General features: G+C 43.0%; 1 protein-coding gene across 1 annotated transcript in view; it reads left to right on the top strand.

Moving 5' to 3' along the window:
• mrpl33 (mitochondrial ribosomal protein L33) overlaps positions 1-23,238 on the top strand; it is a 38,116-nt gene that overhangs the window by 11,772 nt on the left and 3,106 nt on the right. Inside the window, exons 2-3 of the mRNA XM_078542707.1 lie at positions 15,557-15,575; positions 22,178-22,284. Of these exons, the coding sequence (XP_078398833.1) occupies positions 15,557-15,575; positions 22,178-22,284 (126 nt within the window). The remainder of the gene's footprint in view (positions 1-15,556; positions 15,576-22,177; positions 22,285-23,238) is intronic.

The raw sequence follows: 23,238 nt of genomic DNA, 5'->3' as shown, positions 1-23,238 counted from the left end.
AATAAACATTGGAAGGTGCCATGTTGTCTCGCCATACTTCCATTTGAAAAAGGCTTTTAAATTCCATGTAAAGTTTTGAAAACAGAAATGTGCCTTGAAAACAGTTGTGCTTAAAATCTATATAATAACTGCACATTTGTGACAATAGCATAATGGATACCTGGTAGTGATTACAGACTGGAATCTAGTCGAGGGGTTTCAGATGGTTTATATATAGGATAATGGATACCTGGGAGTGATTACAGAATGGAATCTGATCGCGAGATTCAGATAGATTATTATGTAGTGTAATGAATTCCTGATAGTGAGTACATAGTTGGAGTCTAACTGAGGGTTTATTAATGCAATATTTCCAAGTTTGCTGATGGCACAAAACTGGGCAGGGTTGTGAGGAGGATGCAAGGAGGCTTCAAGGCGATTTAGGCAAGTTGTGTGTGTGGGCAAACATGCAGTATAATGTGGATAAATGTGAAGTTATATGCTTCGGTGTGAAAAATAGAAAGGCAGAGTATTATTTAAATGGTGATAAATTGGGAAATGCGGATGTACAAAGGGATCTGGGTGTCCTTGTGCACCAGTCAATGAAAGTAAACAGGCAGGCGCAGCAAGCAATTAGGAAGGCAAATGGTATGTTGACCTTCATTGCAAGAGAATTTGAGTTCAGGAGTAGGCATGTCTTACTGCAGTTATCCAAGGCCTTGGTGAGACCACACCTGGAGTATTGTGTGCAGTTTTGATCTCCCTACCTAAGAAAAGATATACTTGCAATAGAGGGAGTGCAGCGCAGGTTCACTCGGCTGATACTGGGGATGGCAGGACTGTCGTATGAGGAGAGATTGGTTCGACTGGGCCTGTATTCACTAGAGTTTAGAAGAATGAGCGGGGATCTGATTGAAACGTATAAAATTCTAACAGGGCTAGACAGACTAGATGCAGGGAAGATGTTTTCCCTGGTTGGGGAGTCTAGAACCAGGGGCCACAGTCTCAGGATACGGGGCAGGCCATTTAGGACTGAGATGAGGAAAGTTTTCTTCACTCAGAGGAGGGTCAATCTGTGGAATTCTCTACCACGGAAGGCTGTGGAGGCCGGGTCACTTGAGTATATTCAAGAAAGTAATGGATGATTTTTTGGATATTAGGGGCATCAAGGGGTATGGAGAGAAAGAGGGTTAGCCATGATCATATTGAATAGCGGAGCAGGCTTGAAGAGCCAAATGGCCTACTCTCCTAGTTTCTGTATTTCTGTTTAAATTATTGATTTCTCTTGTGATACCTGCACTTTAAATTGAGGGGTCCAGTCCCAGTGCTCAGAGATTGTTCTGAGCTACATAAATGATTTGGATTGTATGATATGAAGTAAATTGGTCAGATTTACAGATAGTAAATTTGAGAGTGGGGATGGTGAAGTAGTCTGTCAAAACCAGTCAGGATTGATGGACCCAATTAAAAATGGATAAAAGCAAACAACTGCGGATGCTGGAAATCCAAAACAAAAATAAAAATACCTGGAAAAACTCAGCAGGTCTGGCAGCATCTGCGGAGAGGAACACAGTTAACGTTTCGAGTCCGTATGACTCATCGGAAATTGGGCAATAGAATTGAATACAATGAAGTGCAAGGTCTTGATGTGTTTGAAGGAAGAAATATGGGAGAGAGTGAATGGTGTTGAACTAGCTTGAAAAGAGCATAAGGGAGATGTAGGAGTGTTGATAGACTCAGGACTGATGTTAGAGTGATCATAACGATTAACGGCTTGCACTTATGCATCAGTATCTGGGAAATTCTCCTCCAGGACTGGTAATAGAGGCAAAAACTCTGGAATTACTCGAGTGGCAATTGGACACTTTGACAGAGGACATTGTATTCATGGAATAAAAACAGAAAATGCTGGAAAAACCCAGCAAGTCTGGCAGCATCTATGGAGAGAGAAACAGAGCTAACGTTTTGAGTCCAATATGACTTCTTCAGAGGTTTGGAGTTCGTAGTTTTGTTTTAACTTCTACCTGTTCTGCACCCCTATCTTCCTGCTTATTTTTAAAGTTCTCAGGATTTGAATGGGTTATCTAGACTGATACTGTGAAGTACTGAGGGAGTGCTGCATTGCCAGATGTCAACTTTTCAGATGAGATTAAGCCTGCCTGTTCAGGTGGATGTGGAAAATCTCAGACACTCCTTAAAGAGGGATAGGAGAGTTTATCTGCGCTTTGAGCCAATATTCATCCCTCCACTGATATGGCTTCATCTGACCATTTGTTTCATTTGCTGTTTGTGGGAACTTGTGACAGTGGCTACACTTGAAATGAAGTTCATTGGTTGTAAAGTGTTTTGGGACGACTCAGAGACACAACAGATGCTATATGAATGCAAGTTTATTCGTTTTTGCTGACGAGTACTTGATTGACAAGATTGCTGTATCGCAGAGGAAACATTGGAGTTTTGCTGCTGTGCATTTTAGAAACTTGATTGCGGGCACAAGAAAATACTGGTGCCCTAACTCAGAGACTCAGTCATTGTAATAGTTATTGCACATTTGACAGAAAACCATTAATGCAGCAAATCTGCCATGAAGCTGTTCTGAATTTCCCTACTATCCTTAGCAATTTGAAAATGAAATGTTCCTGAAACATAAGCAAACATTAAATATGCTTTGCATTATTTTTCAATTGGACAGATGGCGTCAGATTTTTTTAAACCGTTTTTTGGAAACAAAATCTAAAACCTATTTTCCAGGGAATAAAATGGGATAGTGCCTTAACGTGGTCTTTTTCTTGTGAGTCTTGTGGGAACTATATCCCTCGTGCTATCTGTTTCCAGTTGAAAGAAAAATTTTTAAGTTACAAGAACTTTGTAAAACAAAGCCGGTCCATGTAGAATGAGTCCTTCCAAGTGGTGCTGCCGTTTCCCTGCTGTTTCTGAGGCTAGGATGTGGATATGTGATATTTCTCCATTTAATCCTGTTCCCAGCACTCCGTTCTCATTCCCATCTTGTTAGTGCTACGCCAAAAGCCACAGGCAGCTGCTGGTGGTGGTGGGGTTTGCTGAGAGCCAAGACTAAGCTAAGAATAGCTGTTTTTTTCCCCAAGGAATGCATGTGTTATAAGATGAAGGCAGCAGCTCAATCAAGCTTTCAGCAAAACATTTGTAAATGGAAGAAATGAGATATTTCGGGAATATTCGAGGATAAAGATGAAAAGAAACATAGATGCTGGAAATTTTTTATTTTATTTGCTCAAGGGATGTGGGTGTCGCTGGCCATGCCAGCATTTATTGCCCATCCCTAATGACTCTTTTGAGAAGATGGTGGTTAGCTGCCTTCTTGAACCGCTGCAGTCCATGTGGTACATCCACAGTGCTGTTAGGGAGGGAGTTCCAGGATTTTGACCCAGTGACAATAAAGGAACAGTGATATAGTTCCCAGTCAGGATGATTTGTGGTTTGGAGGGGAATTTTCAAGCTGTGAAGGCTGGAAATTATCGCAGAATTACAACAAGGGTAACAGGCTGTTTGGTCCAACTAGTCTGTGTTATTAATTATCTTCAACAGAGGTCCTTATCCTTCATCCCTGGTTCCCCCAACCTCCTCCCATATCCTCTTCTCTTTCAGTCACCAATCTCTAAGACAGGTTAATTAGCATCTGAAAAAGAGAGATTGACATTCACTGGAATGCAACAACAACTTGTATTTATATAGTGCCTTTAATGTGGTAACTCATGAGGTGTCAACCTGGTGAAGCTGTAAAACAGGACTACTTGTGTGCCAAACAGCATAAGCAGCAAGTGATAGATAGAGCTAAGCAATCCCAGATTTAAGCTCTGCAGTCCTGCCACAGCCAATCGTGAATTAAAACAACTCACTGAAGGAGGTGGCTCCACAAATATCCTCATCCTCCAAGATGGAGAAGCCCAGCACAGCAATGCAGAAGACAAGGCTGAAGCATTCACAACAATCTTCAGCCAGAAGTGCCGAGTGGAGGATCTGTTTCGGCCTCCTCTGGAGGTCCCCAGCATCACAGATGCCAGTCTTCAGCCAATTCGATTCACTCCGTGTGACAGCAAGAGACTGTCAGCTGAAGGCACTGGATACTGCAAAGGCTATGGGCCCTGACAATATTCCGGCAATAGTACTGAAAACTTGTGCTCCAGAACTTGCTGCGCCCCTAACCAAGCTGTTCCAGTACAGCTACAACACTGGCATCTACCTGGCTATGTGGAAAATTGCCCAGGTATGTCCTGTACACAAAAAGCAGGACAAATCCAACTGGCCAATTACTGCCCCATCAGTCTACTCTTGATCATCAGTAAAGTAATGGAAGGGGTCATCAACAGTGCTATCAAGTGGCACTTGCTTAGCAATAACCTGCTCACTGATGCCCAGCTTGGGTTCCGCCAGAGCCACTCAGCTCCTGACCTCATTACAGCCTTGGTTCAAATGTGGTCAAAAGAGCTGAACTCCCGAGGTGAGGCGAGAGTGACTGCCCTTGACATCAAGGCAGCATTTGACCGAGTGTGGCATCAAGGATCCCTAGCAAACCTGGAGTCAATGGGAATTGGGGAAGACTCTCCACTGGTTGATTCATCCCTAGCACAAAAGAAGATGGTTGTGGTTGTTGGAGGTCAGTTATCTCAGCTCAAGGACATCACTGCAGGAGTTCCTCAAGGTAGTGTCCTAGGCCCAACCATCTTCAGCTACTTCATCAATGACCTTCCTTCCGTCATAAGGTCAGAAATGGGGATGTTCACTGATGATTGTGCAATCATCAGCGAACATCCCCAATGTGCAGCACCATTCGCAACTCCTCAGATACTGAAGCAGTCCATGTCCAAATGCAGCAAGACCTGGACAATATGCAGACTTGGGATGACAAGTAGCAAGTAACATTCGCGCCACACAAGTATCAGGCAATGACCATCTCCAACAAGAGAGAATCCAACCATCGTCCCTTGATGTTCAATGGCATTACTATCACTGAATCTCCCACTATCAACATCCTGGGGGTTACCATTGACTAGAAACTGAACTGGACTAGCCATATAAATGCTGTGGCTACAAGAGCAGGTCAATGGCTAGGAATCGTGCGATGAGTAACTCGCCTCCTGACTTCCCAAAGCCTGTCCACCATCTACAAGGCACAAGTCAGGAATGTGATGGAACACTCCACACTTGCCTGGATGAGTGCAGCTCCTACAACACTGAAGAAGCTGGACACCGTCCAGGACAAAGCAGTCCGCTTGATTGGCATCACATCAACAAACATTCACTCCCTCCACCACCGATGCACAGTAGCAGCAGTGTGTACCATCTACAAGATACACTGCAGGAATTCACCAAGGCTCCTTAGACAGCACCTTCCAAACCCACGACCACTACCACCTAGAATGACAAGGGCAGCAGATAGATGGGAACACCACCGCCTGGAAGTTCCCCTCCAAGTCACTCACCATCCTGACTTGGAAATATATCGCCGTTCCTTCACTGTCGCTGGGTCAAAACCCTGGAACTCCCTTCCTAACAGCACTGTGGGTGTACCTACACCACATGGTCTGCAGTGGTTCAAGAAGGCAGCTCACCACCACCTTCTCAAGGGCAACTGGGGATGGGCAATAAATGCTGGCCCTGCTAGCGAAGCCCACATCTCGTGAATGGAAAAAAACTCTTCTGCAGCGTTAATTAATCTTGCTCTTCAAGATGCTGCCTTGCCTTTCTAGTTTTTCCTGCTTTTAACTTGAACAGCACATTTTAGAGTTCCACCTTAGGAGTGTTGTATTTAAGACCATAAGACGTAGGAGCAGAAGTACACCATTTAGCCCATCGAGTCTGCCAAGCCATTGAATGAGATCATGGCTGATCTGATAATCCTTAACTCTACTTTCCTGCCTTTTTTCCCCCATAGCCCTTGATTCCCTTACTGATTAAAAATCTGTCTATCTCAGTGTTGAATATACTTAACGACCCAGCCTCTACAGACCTCTGAGGTAAAGAATTCCACAAATTCACTACCCTCTGAGAAGAAATTCCTCCTCACTTCTTTCTTAAATGGCCAACCCCTTACTCTGAGATTATGCCCACTGGTCCTCGACTCTTCCACAAGGGGAAACAACCTCTCAGCATCTACCCTGTCAAGCCCCCTAAGAATCTTTTATGTTTCAGTAAAGTCGCGCCTCATTTTTTTATTCATTCACTGGATGTGGGCTTCGCTGGCTGGGCCAGCATTAATTGCCCATCCCTAGTTTCCCTTGAGAAGGTGGTGGTGAGCTGCCTTCTTGAACCGCTGCAGTCCATGTGCTGTAAGGTATGCCAACAGTGCTGTTAGGAAGGGAGGTCCAGGATTTTCACCCCACGACAGTGAAGGAACGGCGATATATTTCCAAGTCAGGATGGTGAGTGACTTGGAGGGGAACTTCCAGGTGGTCGTGTTCCCGTGTGTCTGCTGCCCTTGTCCTTCTAGATGGTAATGGTTGTGGGTTTGGAAGGTGCTGTTGAAGGCGCTTTGGTGAATTCCTGTAGATAGTACACACTGCTGCTACCGGTGGTGGAGAATGGCACTCCATCCACAAACAATCAAGCGGGCTGCTTTGTCCTGGATGGTGTCGAGCTTGTTGAGCGTTGTGGGAGATGTACTCATCCAGGCAAGTAGAGAGTATTCCATTACACTCCTGACTTGTGCCTTGTAGATGGTGGACAGGCTTTGAGGAGTGAGGAGTTGAGTTAATTGTCACACGATTCCCAGCCTCTGACCTGCTCTTGTAGCAAGTCCAGTTCAGTTTCTGGTCAATGGCAACCCTCAGGATGTTGATAGTGGGGGATTCTGTGATGGTAATGCCATTGAACATCAAGGGGCAATGGTTCGATTCTCTCTTGTTGGAGAAGGTCATTGACTCACACTTGTGTGGCGCGAAAGTTACTTGCCATTTGTGACCCCAAGCCTGGATATTGTCCCAGTCTTGCTGCATTTGGACATGGACTGCTTCAGTATCTGAGGAGCCACAAATGGTACTGAACATTGTGCAATTATCAGCAAACATCCCCACTTCTGACCTTATGTTGGAAGGAAGGTCATTGATGAAGCAGCTGAAAATGGTTGGGCCTAGGACACTGCCCTGAGGAACTCCTGCTCTTTTGTCCACGTTTGAACCAAGGCTGTACTGAGGTCAGGAACCAAGAAGTTCTGGTGGAACCCAAACTGGGCATCAGTGAGCAGATTATTGCTAAGCAAGTGATGCTTGATAGCACTGTTGATGACTCCTTCCATTACTTTACTGATGATTGAGAGTCTGGAACATTATCTGTAAGGTGTGATTCCGTGAGGATGACTATGTCAGGCTGTTGCTTGAATAGTCTGTGTGAAACAGCTCTCCCAATTTTGGTACTCGCCTCCAGATTTTAGTAAGGAGGACTTTGCAGGGTCGACGAGGCTGCGATTGCCGTTGTTGTTTCCAGTGCCAAGGGTGGTCCGTCCAGTTTCATTCCTTTGTAGCGGATTGTCGACCACTTTGCTTTGGGTCTGGACCAGGTAAGGGTGACAGATTTCCTTCCCTAAAGGGCATTAGTGAACCAGATGGGTATTTGCAACAATCGACAAAGGTTTCATGGTCATCATTAGACTTTAATTCCAGATTTTTATTGATTTAAAATTCCACCATCTGCCATGGGGGGATTCAAACCCAGGTCACCGGAGCATTACCCTGGGTCTCTGGATTACTAGTCCAGCGACAATGCCGCTACGCCATCACCTCCCTGTTCTAACTAGTTCTCCTAAATTCCAATGAGCAGAGGCCCAACCTACTTCAACCTCTCCTCAAGAAAATGCCTCCATACCCCGGATCAGCCTAATGGACCTTCTCCGGACTGCTTCCAATGCCAGTATATCTTTCCTTAGCTAGGGGGACCAAAACTGTTCGCGGTATTCTAGGTGTGGTCTAACTAGTGCCTTGTATAGTTTTAGCAAGACTTCCCTATTTTTATACTCCATTCTCTTTGGAATGAAGGCCAACATTCCATTTTCCTTCCCTATTGGCTGCTGAACTTGTATGCTAGCTTTTTGTGATTCATACAGAAGGACCCCCAAATCCCTCTGTGCTGTAGCTTTGTGCAGCCTTTCTCTATTTAAATAATATTCAGCTCCTCTATTCTTCCTGCCAAAATGCATAACTTCACATTTTCCCACATTTGTAGTCCATCTGCCAAGTTTTTGCCCATTCTCTTAACCTGTCTATATCCCTCTGCAGCCTCTGTATCACCCTCACTACTTGCCTTCCCACCTATTTTTGTGTCATCCACAAACTTGGCGATAGTACATTCACTTCCCTCATTCAAGTCATTAACATATATTGTAAATAATTGTGGCCCCAGCACTGATCCCTGTGGCACGCCACTAGTTACAGTTTGCCATCCTGAAAATGTCCCCCCCATCCCAACTCTCTTCTATTAGTTAGCCAATCCTTTATCCATACTAATATGCTAAAATGTAGTACATCTGCTACCCAAAGGAACATTATTGTAAGTTGAGGAAACATTGAGTTATGTATTCATGATAGTAAAGCTCCTTCCATTGTCCTAAAATTGTTGCTTCAGTAGATTGCCTCTTACAGTGGAGGAGGTGTCCAGACTTTCTATCATGAAGACCAGTTACAAGTGCTTGCGATGGAAGGATTGGGGCCTCGTGTAATGTTAAATCTTTGTTCCCATTAAACTGCTTGCATTGCAGCTTACTGATATCTACCAATCTGGTGTCATGACATAAGGTTTATTCGCACTTTCCAAAACTCCAGGCTCTCAAAGTACAAATGTTGCTTGAGTTATCTGGGTTTTGGGCCTGAAGATTGAACACTCCCAGCCTTATATGAGCGGCAATTTGTTTCCCAGCGCTGGCGATCCTTCTGCTGTCTCCTAGAGATGAACAACTTTGGTTTAATTGGGTCAGAACTATGCTGTAAGCTGATATCCAATGGGGAATTGGTGAAGATTGCTGAAGCTCATTTTGCATAGGACATTGAAGATCATCAGTGTTTAGCCCATCAGTATATCCTTGATACCAGTTCAGTCCAAGAGCTGAGAGAACTATCCACTATCTCTGTGGGGAGTACTTTTCTGTTAGCAAAATCCCTGTCCACAACCTTAAAGGAACCTTAAAATTTTGTGATTCCAGCAAACCTCTTTCTCTGGCGATGTCACTGATGGAGAGGAGCTGCTTGTTGCATTTAAATAGATTAAAATTTTAGGTTGGCCAAAGATTTGCTGCAGAGATTGCCTGGGTTATAGAGCATACACTGGCCCACGAGCATATTTTGCTGGATGTTTGCCAGTTATGACAAGTTAAAACTAATGAATATGCTGTGGTAGATTCGTGCCCTTTCCTTTCTCCTCATTTGATATTGTAACATTGCATTTTGGAGGATTTATAAACAGAATTCCTCATAATGTACCAATTCTCACTTACGATGGCTCACCAGGGGAGGTTGGGTGCCGGGGTGGGGAGGGGGGTGATGGGGGCTTGCTCCCAGTGGTTTTGAAGCTAAAAAACTCAGTCAAATAACCCATATACCGATGTCGTGCCTGTATTGTGATTAAGATTATGGATTGTTTAGCGGAACGCACTTTTCCCCCTTCAACCAGGATTTCAGTTAATGGGATCAGTCAACCATGAAAGCCGTCAACATTTGTTTTCTGAATTTGATAACATATATTTCTTATCGTTTGGAAACTCACCTGCACACTTGAGCTTTTTCCACTGAAAGTGAATGTATCACGTATCCTGCTAAATAGATGGGCTGAAATCTAGATACTGTACCTACACCATCCAGGCACAGTTACATGCATGCCTGTAAAGACCAGGAACTGAGGCAGAAACCAAACCAAGAGGTGCTTTTACTTTGGTAGCAAAACAAATTTAAAGAAATGATTCCACTTAACCGAAATAGGCCTCCTGATTCACCAGAACTTAAGTTTAATTATGAGCATGAGATGTTAGACCAAGAGCTTTCCTCTTTCAGGTGGATGCTAAGAGTTGCTTGTTAGTGATTTGAGACCTCGTAGGCGGCAAGGCCCTGCACAATGCCAGGGTCAAGGAATGGATGTGGGTGACATAAGTTCATATACAAAGCGAGATTGATTGACAACAGGAAGACTGAAGTCCGGGTGAGAGAATTCAGCTGAAGTCATGGAGGATGAGTCATCAATTGTTGCAAAGACATGTATCTTTTGGTCATAAAAGGTAGCTTTTGACGTGTTTTAGAGCCTATATCTGTTGTGTCAGCACTCCCTGCTCGTCAAGGCTGGACCCAGCCAAAGGGGCTGCTGTTAATTTGAGAGTGATGCACAGGCTGCTTGTTTAACCTGTAAATGGAGTTCCAGAGCACTGGGGCATTGTATTTCATTGCCTTTGTGAAATTCTGACTCTGCATCTATATTAATGTTAATGTCATTTGCAGGTCCAATTATGATTTTATATTGAAAGTATAAATTATAGCACTGCACGTATATTTTGTCAAAACAAAATTTTATTAAAAGTTTTGGGTCCAAATCTTGATAGTTCTGCTAAGAAACACCCTGTGACAGCTCATTGCCTCCCCATGTAATGGAGAACATTGTAGAGGGTAATTGGTCAATGGCTGATTCAGGGCGGATGTGCTTTGAGTCACCAACAATAAATAGGGGGGACTGGGGGAAAAAATATTACTGATACTTTCTAGAAAAGTCTGATTCATAGTGTTGCTCTGGGTTGTGGACAACACTGGTGAGGCAGTACTTATTGCCTATTCTGGGTTGCCCTGAGTGTATTTAGAGTCACCTGCCTAATGTGGGGCTGGAGTCACATCTCGACCAGACGAGGTAGGGTTGCCAAAGGAGATTAGTGAACCAATTGGGTTTTTATGGCAATCTGGAAGCTTTCATAGTTATTTTTCCTGGTGCTGACCCACACATGACCAGATTTATTTATTTTACTATTACAACTTGCTGTGTTGGGGTGTCAGCTCACAATATCGTGAGCTAGTCAGCTTGTAGCATAACTTCACGGCTACCATACCATATAATTACTAAACCAATTGTCAGAGCTGTATAGCACCATTCAGTGGTTGTAATGGCTATGTGTATGTTTGAGGGTATGAATCCCACTAGATTCAAATAACCACCTACCTATAATTGAGGTTGGCAGGTGAGTCATCCCCTTAGGCTGTACTTGAGTGTCTACTTGGCTCAGCTGGCAGTACTTTGGCCTCTGCTAGAAAGTTGAAGGTTCCAGGCCCACTCGAGGCCTTCTGTCACTTAATGTATATTGCTATTCCAATGCAGAAGTGAAGAAGTCCTTCATTGCAGGAGGTACTATCTTCAGCATGAGATATTAGACTGAGAGCTTGCCTCTTTCAGGTGGATGCTAAGAATTGCTTGTCAGTGATTTGAGACCTTGGAGGCGAGACCTCGGAGGTGGCACAATGCCAAGGTCAAGGGATGGATATGGGTGGCAAAGTTCATGTACAAGGTGAGATTGATTGAGGACAGGAAGACAGAAGTCAAGGGCGAGAGGAATTTAGCTGAAGTCTTGGAGGATGAGTCATTTGTTGCCAAATGATTACCGTTCAAAGCCACAGCTTTTATTTCGGTGGAAGACTATCAGTGGAGTACATTAGCAAGATGGAAATGTTTAAAATGTAATCCAGACGATTTGACCCTTGAATGCCCAACAATATACTGTAATAAAGGCAATATACCTTGACTGTTCTAATGGACAATAAGTTCCTTATATAAGGGTTATAAAAGATTTACTTGGAGCATTCTTCCATATTCTATAGCATGTGCAATTTTCATACTGTAATTCAGAGTGGCAATTGGAAATAAAAGTACTTCCTTGCCCATCTGTGTCCAACATTCCTCCATCAGTTAACAAGGCCCATAGACAGCCCAGCCCTAGGGCCTTTAGAAGTGCATCTGTTGAGCTAGTTTAAGCAGGCACAAAAGGTCAACTTTAATACAAAAGCAAAATACAGCAGATGCTGGAAATCTAAAATAAGAACAAATGAAGCTGGAATAACGCAACAGGTCAGGGAGCACCTGTGGTGAGAAAGAGTTAAAGTTCCAGGTTGAGCGACCCTTCGTCAGAACTTGTGATTGAGTTCTGATGGAAGGTCATCAATCTGAAACGTTAACTCCAGCTTTTTTTGTTCTTACATTACAAAAGATTGACCTCTGATTTTATTTCTCTCCATGTGCATATGACAGTAGTCGTTATATTTGCAAAACCCATGGGGAAGAAAAGCTGGCAGTTCAGTTATGGTGCATTCATGACACATGGTTTTGCTTCGCACCAATGCTAATTTCCTGGAGTGTAAATCGAGTGTCAAAATTCAAAACAACACTACAATATGGTTACAGTGTGAATGCACCCTCATTGAAACCAAGACTAATTTTACTGTCTCCTCCTTTAATTCTTTGAGGATTTCCGTGGAACTGACCCTTACATGTTCTGAAGGCGGCTTTACACAGCCACACATACTGAACATGTGCATGTGTATTGATGGTGGCTTTAAACACATGCATAAGTACTGAAGGCAACTTTACACATGCACATTTACTGAAGCAGCCGCACTCGCACTGAAGGTGGCTTTAAAGAAGTACAATCCTCTGGGTAATTTCCAGAATCTAAGGAATTTTGAAAGATTACAATCAAAGCATCCACCATCTCTGAAGCCACTTCCTTTAATACCCTAGGATGCAGACACTTGCACTTCCCTCAATTTAGTCTACTGCATTCGTTGCTCCCAATGCGGTTTCCTCTACATTGGAGAGACCAAACGCAGACTGGGTGGCTGCTTTGCAGAACACCTTTGATCTGTCCGCAAGCATGACCCAGACCTCCCTGTCGCTTGCCGTTTCAACACTCCACCCTGCTCTCATGCCCACATGTCCGTCCTTGGCCTGCTGCATTGTTCCAGTGAAGCTCAACGCAAACTGGAGGAACAGCACCTCATCTTCCGACTAGGTACTTTACAGCCTTCCAGACTGAATATCGAGTTCAACAATTTTAGATCATGAACTCTCTCCTCCATCCCCATCCCCTTTCCGATCCCTCCCCCTTTTTTTCCAATAATTCATATAGATTTTTTTTCCCCACCTATTTCCGTTATTTTTAAATGTATTTCCTTCCATTGTTTTATCTCGACCTTTTAGCCTATTTCGATCCCTTCTCTTCACCCCACCCCCCATTAGAGCTATCTGCACCTTGCTTGTCCTGCTTTCTACCCTTAATTAGCACATTCCTTAGATAATATCACCACCTTCAACACCTCTTTGTCCTTTCGTCTATGACATCTTTTGGCTATCTCCACCTATCACTGGCCCTCTATCCAGCTCTACCTGTCCCACCTCCCCCTTAAACCAGCTTATATTTCACCTCTTTCCTATTTTTACTTAGTTCTGTTGAAGAGTCATACGGACTCAAAATGTTAACTGTGTTCCTCTCCGCAGATGCTGCCAGACCTGCTGAGTTTTTCCAGGTATTTTTATTTTTGTTTTGGTCCTGGGATTGCTAGGGTGCAACCTGTCTAGCTTGTACAGGTCCCATCTTTTCCAGAATTGGTCCCAATGCCTCAGGATTGTAACTTCCTCCCTCCTACACCATCTCTGCAGCTACGCATTCATTTGGTCTATTCTGCTATTCCTGATCTCACTCGCACTTGGCACTGAATGTAATCCTCCAATTGCCCTGCTTTTTAATTTATTTCCGAGCTCCCTATATTCTGCTTTCAGGACCTCTTCTCTCTTATCTATGTCATTGGTACAAATAAGGACCACGACCTCTGGCTGTTCACCCTCCACCTTCAGAATGTCCTCCAGCTGCTCGGTGACATCCTTGACTCTGGCATCAGGGAGGCAACATACTATCCTGGTGTCACATCTGCAGCCACAGAAATGTCTATCTGTTCCCCTTATGATAGAATCCCCTATCATTTGCTCGCCCGTTCTATTTTTTCTCCACCCCCTCCACGCTGCACCCCCCACCTCACCGCAGGGGAGACTTCCTGCACATGTGGTTGCACTAAACACTGGAAGTGTCCCTGACTTCCCAGATTGCACAGGAGGATCATTACACATGGCTGAGATGCCCTCCCATGAATTACCCTTAAATTACTCCCTTTACTTTTGCTTCCTCCAGTTTAAGGAATATTAAGGGCAGTAGAAATACTCACCAGGTCCTACTTACCTCTTGCGCTGGCTCCTGGTCCTGCTCTGGTGTTGGGTCTGGTTCCCCTCGCGCATTAAGGCCACCGCTCCTCTCAGGTTATCAAATGCCAAAAGCAAAGACAAAGGATCACCTCTTTCCTTTCGTCCCTTAACTCCATTAATCACCCAACTCCCAGCACTCTAAGTTGCTCATGTGCTAAGTCACACTAAGTTGGCTGGCTTTATATTGTCCTAAGACAAAGGCTAGCTGACCCAGTTAACGGAGGAACCAGTTTCAGCTGCTAAGCCCAACTGCTCACCCAGTGGAGACCTTGTTGAAACCCAGCTTAAGGCTGAGAGCTTTAGAACTTAAACTGTAGATTTCAATCAGCAATACATTAAGGAATGGTCCAGATTCAATTCTATAGCACAAATCTCAGAATAGGGCTGGAAACAATAGTCTGACTCCAAACCAAGTGTGCTATCAATTGAGCCATATTGATAAATGTTTACGTAGTAACTAAGTTCAGCCATTTGTTATCTTTACTTTTTAAGGTTAACCGGCATGGCAATATATATTCTACTTAATTCTGATACCGCATACACCGCTCTCGGCCTGCTGCCATGTCTGCGGTACCCTTGGCCTTGCTGCCCTGCCTGCAGCACTTTTAGCAATGTTCATTCTGAGAAATGGCCAACCAGACACTGGGCAACATTTTCACCCTGTCGGTGGGGGTGGGGGGGAAGTGCAGGAGCAGGCCAGCTTCCAATTGGGGGTGTGCCATTTTACGAGGGCGGGCCAATTAAGGCCCGCCCAGCATGACGTCTGCCAGGAAGTGCTATGCGCTCCCTGTGCAGGCCGTGACGCACACCCAACGTATCCCCGCGTCATTTTACGCGCCGGCGAGCGGGCCCTGCCCCCACTCACCAACCGGAAAAACCTGCCCTATATGTATTGACCAATTAAAGACTCTCCTGCTGCAAAATTCTGTTCTTATCACTAGGTGATGCTAATATTCTGTGTTAAGTGCACTAGTGGTTGATCATGGTAGTACCCATCCTTCAATTTTATTCCACTTTATTGAGTATCTTTCAAGCCAAAAGGCAACTGTAACAGAATGATTACAAAGGAATCATCCAATATGTGATTAATGTCACAAGGGTGCAAAATACACCGGTGAATTGTGTTAACTAACCATAGACGCTTTAACAACACATAAAAGTGAATTTTCCTGAGGTGTCCTGGCAGTAGATTTGTGGGGTGGGGCGTGTTGGTGGATTTTGTAAATGGTTATTTTATTAAAGTACTGATTAGTTTAAAATTATAATGTAGCACTCTTTGAAGCTGTGAACTAACACACTTTTTCTCTTCTTTTTCAATTGAACCTGTTGATGACCGCAGTTGCCAAGAGCAAGTCAAAGTAAGTCAATACTTGTATTATTTATTACTATCGGTATGCCACACAGGCTGCAAAAATGCTAAGTAAGTTTTTTTTGCCTCAGTTTTTAATCAAGGAGGAGACGGTTAATTTATTTGGGAACTGAGAAGGGGAACTAGAGGGTGTTGTAGAGATAAGTTGCAGAACACTTCAAACTGCTACCAGTGTGGTTGGTGAACGGCCATGTCAGCTTAAGGTAAATAAAACCCAGGGGCTGGATATGACAGATCTGAGGATTTTTAAGGAAATCATGGAGGAAATAGCAGCAAGGTGGGCACAAATCTTCCAGAAATCACTGAATACTGGAGAGGTGCCTGGAAACTGGAGAAATACTGTTGTTCCTTCTATATATAAATAAAGGGAGCAAAAGTGACCCAAGCCAGTGAGTTTGACATCCATTGTAGGTAGGGTTAATGGAAGACCATGTCAAAGAAAAGATCCTGGAATATCTGGATAGAAATAAGATCATTAAATGATAGTCAATATGAATTCAGAAAGGGAAGTCTTGCAATCTAACTTACTAGTTTTCTTTGAGGATGTGACAACTTGATAAGGATAGGGCAGTATATGTGGAGTATTTGGATCTCAGTAATGCCTTTTGATAGTTTTTTCCTGGGAAGGATGAGACAAAGTAAAGTAAGTGGAAATCAGGGGTGATATTTTGCAATGGCTACACTATTTGATGACTCATAGAACCCAAAGGGTAGTGATACAGGGAGAATATGGAGCCGCATGGTACATTTTTGGGACCTATTTTGTTTGCTATCTTTATAAATGATCTGTTGCTCCGGATCACAAGCATAATGATTTAATAGCAAATGATAAATCTAATGAAGGTAGAAGATTCCAAAACTGACTAGATTAAGCTCAAGCAGGATTTGAATACATTTGGGAATTGGTCAGGTAGGTGGCAAATGACATTCAATGCAGAGAAATGCCCCGAGCTCCCCAGCACTGGTGTTTCCTTTGCTTCATGTCTGGCTCCGTTGTAGACTGATTAATAGCCATGATTAGTCAAGAATTTTATTATCATTGTACTATGTGGACCTTGATCATTTTTTGTCTAGCAGTTCCTGTCTTCTGATAAAACACGCAATGATGTGAGTTTTTTTTCATTCATTCGTGAATGTGGGCTTCGCTGGCTAGGCCAGCATTTATTGCCCATCCCTAGTTGCCCTTGAGAAGGTGGTGGCGAGCTTCCTTCTTGAACCGCTGCAGTCCATATGGTGTAGGTACACCCACAGTGCTGTTAGGGAGGGAGTTCCAGGATTAGTGTGATTTAAACTGTTGGTGCTGATATGTTAATCTAGTTGAAAAGTTGGAAGCGAAAACCCTTTTCACAACATCTACTAATTGAAGGGTCAGGCTTGTGAATATCATCCTCTGGGGGTGTGCCATCTTATTGGTATTTTACTGAAGAGTCAGCATGAACTTCGCTTCAAACAAACCTTTCATCTGACCAGGAACACCATTTTGTTGCACTATTTCAAAAGGCACCTTTAGATAGGGCAGGGCTGGCCAGAAACACAAGGAAATCCATTGCATTTATCTGCGTAAAACAGTTGTAGTTTGAAGGGTTTGGTCTTTTCTAATGTCTTTTGCTGTTGGAAATGGTTCACCTTTGTGTGCGTCATAGCCGGTTCACAGTAATAGTCTTGCTGGATACCTGTGGTTTCCATTTCAACAGTAACTATTTACATTACTCATTGTGTACTGTTTGTCCCTCTCCTAACAATCTTGTGCTTAACATTTATTGAAGTCCTTTTATCAGTTGCACCTGATTTCTCTTTTGAGTCAGTTCCTGTTGGAGGAAGAGATGGTGAAGTACCATTCCTTGTACTTTGGTGTTGGGAGGGGAGCAATATGGTTGTTCCTCAGCTGCTGACAGTGATGCTGTGTAAGCACCCGCTGGTAACTGTGAGAGTGGCTATTTTATCTCTTTTCCTCCTCTCTCTCTCTCTTCCACCCCCCCTTCCCCCCCCACCCCCCTCAGGGTTTCTCTCTCACTTCTGGAATGGCTGCTTTATATGTGAAGAGCCACTGAGGTGATCTCAGATCTTTATACGATGCCAGTTCCAGCTTTTCTGGTTCCTCAACTCCCACACTGGTCCTAGACAAGACTCTCATATATCTAAAGCTGTACTTCTGCTCATCTAATCACTAGAATCTGTCAGAATGTCCAAGATAGACTGAATGAAGCAATAAATCCTTGATGGGTACATCAACCCAGCACAACCAAAAATATTTGCATTTATTCTAAAATGGTTTGATTTAGTGCACAGCCTTGAACCACTAAAACTACCAGTTCTCCCTGGTTTAATCACTGATTAAAATATGTTGGAAATTGGATCCTGTAGTTAGCAATCCAACTCTATCCTGACCGTGTATTTTGTCCCCGGGATGAAGAAAATTGGGTGTAGTTTATCTTCACCAATTCCACCTCTTTAAACAAAGACTTTTGAGAATCTTTTTCATTAACAAAGAACAACACAAGAACTATCTGTTTCTACACACCCTGTTACTTCAATTTTCTCTTGCATGTAAAAATGTTAAATTGTTAGAATAGAAGTTTAAATTGAACCATTCAAATTAAACTACATGGGAGACATTTTTTCTTAACTCAAATTTTAACGTGAATTTTAAGTGAAGTGGGCTGTATTTTAGTTATAGGGATCGATGTTATGTTGGGATGTTACTGGACCAGTAATCCAAAAGCTTGAACTAACCATCTGGGTACAGGCTCCTATTTTCTCCATGTATGCATTGTTTAGAAATGACTTCATGAGTTCAAATCCCACCACAGCAGCTGGGGAATTTAAGTTCAGTTAATAATTAAATTTGGAATAAAAAGCTAGTATCTGTAATGGTGACCATCTAACTATCGGAATGTCTGACTCACTAATGTCCTTCCGGGAAGGAAATTTGCCATCTTTATCTGGTCTGGCCTGTATATAGATTCTAGATTCACAGCCATGTGGTTGACTCTTCAGTGCCCTCTGAAATGGCCCAGCAAGCCACTCAGTTGTCAAGTAAGCGGCTTACCATGACCTTCTTGAGGGCAGTTAGGCATGGGCATATGGCGCATAAATGCTGTGACACCCACATCACTTGCCAGTGATACCCACATCTCATGAACGAATAGAAAGAAATTAACTTTTTGCAGCATCTCTATCTGAAGAGAAGTTTTTCTGGTTTGTCTCCTCTTAGATGTGATTTGAAACCCAAGAGTATTCAAATAATGAGAGTTGATTATTATGCTAACCTCCCTATATTGCACAAATGGAGACACTTAGTGGGATCAAATCCATTCAGTGTCTGCTATTAGCCTAAAACTGAAATGTGGAAGTATTTTACTCAAAGGCTCCTATTATCTTAAGCCCTGTATTCTTTGTCTAGAAATGATTTCATTGCAGTATTTTATTGGTGTAACTGGGTCTAATGTATGTTTGCTAAGCCTAGTTATCGCTCTAAACTGTTTAACTCTTGCATTCAATGGAGATTTTGACATTGACGAATAGAAGTGTGGGAAAGATCTTGGCTCAGCCATGGCAAGAACATAGCTAGTGTAAGACCAGAAAAACCATTTTGATCCATCTGGTCTGTGTTGAAAATTAGAAAGGGTTTTTAATTATGAGAGATAGTCACTGGTTCCCAAGTCTTAATTTTCAGCTGCCAATCCTGAGTTTCAGTGGCCATTTTGTATGTTTGTTGACTGCTCGTTAAGTAAACTCTCAAGGGCATTGACTCTTCAATTAACACTACATTGTAATGTTGCGTATTTATGTGGATTTTTTTCAGTTTGTTCTGGGCATGTGGGTGACGCTGACAAAGCTGCATTACTGCCACTTGCCCTGAGACAGTGCTGGGGTGGTGGGTGGGTTCTTCTTGAACTGCTGCAGTCCTTGTGGTGGTGCTGCTCCCATAATGTTGTTTTGGTTAGGGAATTCCAGGACTTTGACCCATTGACTGTGAAGGACTGGCAGATGGTGTGTGACTTGGAGGGTATCTTTGAGGTGTTGGCGTTCCCATGATTTGCTGCTCTTATCTTCATGGTAGAGGCTGCAGGGCTGAGAGGTGCTGTCAAATCAACCTTGGTGCACTGTGCCCAGTAGATAGTTGATACTACAGTCACATTGCACCAACGATTGAGGGGCTGGTTATTCATACCACTTGCAGGGGTGATCAATCAAACTGCTCTGTCCTGGGTGGTGTTGACCGTTGAGTACTGCAGCTGCATTCACCCAGGTGACTTCGCCTGTCAATCAAAGATTATTGCGGGTAGGCAGAATGTGGAGTTGAGGTTACAATCAGATCAGCCATGATATTGAATGGAAGAACAGGCTTGAGGGGTGGAATGACACCCTCTTGCTCCTAATTCGTATGTTCGCATGTAAAAGCTGTGAGCTGTATATTTCAAAACACTGCAGTGTTACTGTGTTGAGAGATTACACTGTCACAAATGCTTAAAGTGTACGAGGTTCCATTGCTTAACATCGCCATTAAAAATAGCGTTTATACAATATGGCACAGCATAATTTCTAGGCTTTAGTGTATTGTAGGCTTGATGAATGAAAGAGTTGCAACTCTTTCAATGGGCTTGTTTTGTTGGACTGACTGTGAGAGGCAGTAAATGTCTCCAGTGACCTTTAGTCAATGTACACAAGTTGTTGCACCTCATACAGTCCTGACGGGTGCAAATTATAAGCATTCTGTTGTACTTTTAGCACTTGTTGGTAAGATGTAAGACATTTAGTACATTAGTGATGCAGACAAGGTAAAGTTCTGACAAAATTGCTGGAAGTATACAATATCGCCATCATCATCTGAAAAGTTGATGTTTATGGTGTTTCTCCTCGTTCCCCTATTAACCCATTTGTTAAGATCAGTATAATGGAAATACATAAGCTGGAAGGTCACAGATTTGATTCCTGACCACTGTGAGCTTATACCTGCTAATGTGTCTTTGGGGGTGCAGCAAGTGCTCTTGCTGTCTCTGAGCAGGGAGGGTTAAAATCACTCAGTGTTCCTCTCCTGCCTGCTATCCAGTGACTCCTGCTAGGTGGCTGTTGTGAGAGGGCAGGGTTTTGTTCCACAGTGATGCACCTCACACTGCAATAATCTGTCAATACTGTTGTTCATGGATGACCATGAAGAATGGTCATTTGAAAAGCATTCCTGGAGTTGAAACGTGAGGAGAAGAGGATGAGGGAAGAAAATGTGCAAATCTTGTTTATAAATCATGTTTTTGAGATGCTGACACAGACTGCACACCTCATTAGCTCTTGCTATTATTTAAATGTATTACATTGGCTGCACCTAATTCAAGGAAACTGACAATTTTATTTTAACCCTTGGGGGAGTCATTTATGAGGCAAGGCAGAGTTTTTCTTAGAGTTCTATATGAAGAAGAAAATTTGGAAATACCCAACCAAGCAGTTGAATACGGCTCAGGTACATAAATTAATTTCAGTAAGTGTATGGTAACATAGTCGTTACGTTACTGGACTAATAATCTGGAGGCACGAGTTCTTATCCCACCGTGGCGGTTGGGGAAATTAAGTTCAAAGAAATAAATCTGAAATCAAAAACTAGAATTGGTAATAGTGACTAATAGTGACTGGCTTATCATAAAAACTCAATTGGTTCATTAATGTCCTTGAGGGAAAGAAACGTGCTGTTCTTACTGACTCTGGCTTATATGTGACTCCAAACACACACAATCTGGTTGACTCTCTCAATTGCCTTCTAAAATGACCTAGCAAGCCACTTATTTGTATCAAAACACTATGAAAAACTATAGTGCAAAGGGACTGCAGTGGCAAGAAGGTAGCTTAAGTAGGCAATTAAAGATGGGTAAAAAATGCTGGTCTTCCCAGCGAAGGCCACAGCCCATGAAATGGTAAAGAAAAGTGGTAAAGTGCCATCCATTTCTAGGAATAATTTTTAATAAGTTCTGAAGTAGGGGTTAATAGCCCCATCCTAAAACTTGTAATCTGTCTCTGTTTTCATATTGTGAATCATTAGCTGCAATGGATTGCACAATTGTCGGTTTGCCTGCTTCTGTGTGGCTATCTACAACTGATGCAAAACATCATGACCCATACTCTGATGACCTCTGGCCTCACCGAGCTACATTGGCTCCCAGCATAAAATTATACAAAGCGGATTAGCCCTTATTCTTCACCTAGCCATTGCAGGCCACTCCTTCAGCCACTGTGCCTGTTTAATACCAATAATTGCACTTTAAAAAATAATACATTTGTTAAAAGCACACTTGAGTATCCTGAGGATGTGATAAAGTTGCTACATGAATATGAACCCTTCCTTCCAATTCCCAACCCTCTAGAACCCTGTCACTTAATACACTCCATCTTGTCATCTCCTTTCTTGCTTTTCAGAAGTCTCCTAAGAACCCTTTTCTTTGGCTATGCTGCTCCCTTCATCCACTTTCCCATTCATTCAATGACCCTCCCCTTTAAAGCACTGAGGCACAGTTGTGAGGAGTGTGTGTGGTCACTGATAAATGAAGATTTGACTCATTTACTGGCAGAGCAGAATCTGACTAATGTTTTGAATTTTCACAGGTCCATCCTTGTGAGGATGGTGAGTGCAGCTGGAAGTGGCTATTGCTTCAATGTAAAGAGGAGCCGACTACGGGAAAAAATAGTCCTGAGAAAACACGATCCTATAGGTAAATTGTAACGTGTAGCTATGGCAGGTAGATGGAGAATGTGTCACTAGTTGGCGTCTTCATTAGGTACCCTTTATTGATGCTACTAACTTATTCATTCATTTCATATTATAACTCTAACCACCAATTCGTTATCTATAATATATTAAAAATGTTGTGTGTGTGTGTGTGTGTGCCCTACTCTAGTTATACCTTGCCCTCTAACCCAATTTCACCTGAATTCTACACATGATCTTGACTCCCTATGTGAAACACCATGAGAGATTGACTAATACTCTAAAATATTCATTCTGGAATGTAATCTTGTTAACGAAATGGTCTCATACCATACAAAACTAGAAGCAGCATGTAACATCTTAATTCTTGTACTCTGTTGGCAATGATCGACATGCGTCACATATTGCCAACTGAAAATGGGGTGATCCGTTAAAATACAGAAGCGGGCTGTTCGGCCAAGCAGGCCGTGTTGGTATTAATCTTCCACACTAACAGTTGTCCTAATCCCATCTGCCTGCCCTCTATTCATTTCCTTTTTATACCCCTTTGCTTCAGCTACCTACCTGTCTATTCTTAAATGTCAACATGGTTACTGTTGCAATCATTCACTCATGATATATTCTACAGCCTCACAACCCTCTGTTTGTGTGTCTATATATATTTTTTATATATATATATATATATATATATATATATGTGTGTGTGTGTGTGTGTGTGTGTGTGTGTGTGTTAAAGTTTCTCCTAGTAACTACGACAACAATACTGGCCTGAGAATGAGTTTGAATCCCTCTTGTTGACATTTGCAGGCTGATTCTCTAGAGCAGTGTGATACTCACTTCCCCTTCATCTGTGGTGCTCAGGAGACTGGCTCTGGGCTTCCTTCCACCGTCTGCTAGTTTAGGCACAGCTTTCCCTAGGGGGTGAGTCTGTTGTGCTGCTTGGCAAATCAACCAAAAG

This window comes from Cetorhinus maximus, chromosome 5 (assembly GCF_964194155.1).
Source record: "Cetorhinus maximus chromosome 5, sCetMax3.hap1.1, whole genome shotgun sequence".
NCBI classification, from domain to species: domain Eukaryota; kingdom Metazoa; phylum Chordata; class Chondrichthyes; order Lamniformes; family Cetorhinidae; genus Cetorhinus; species Cetorhinus maximus.
This window is presented reverse-complemented; position numbering and strand designations above follow the sequence as displayed.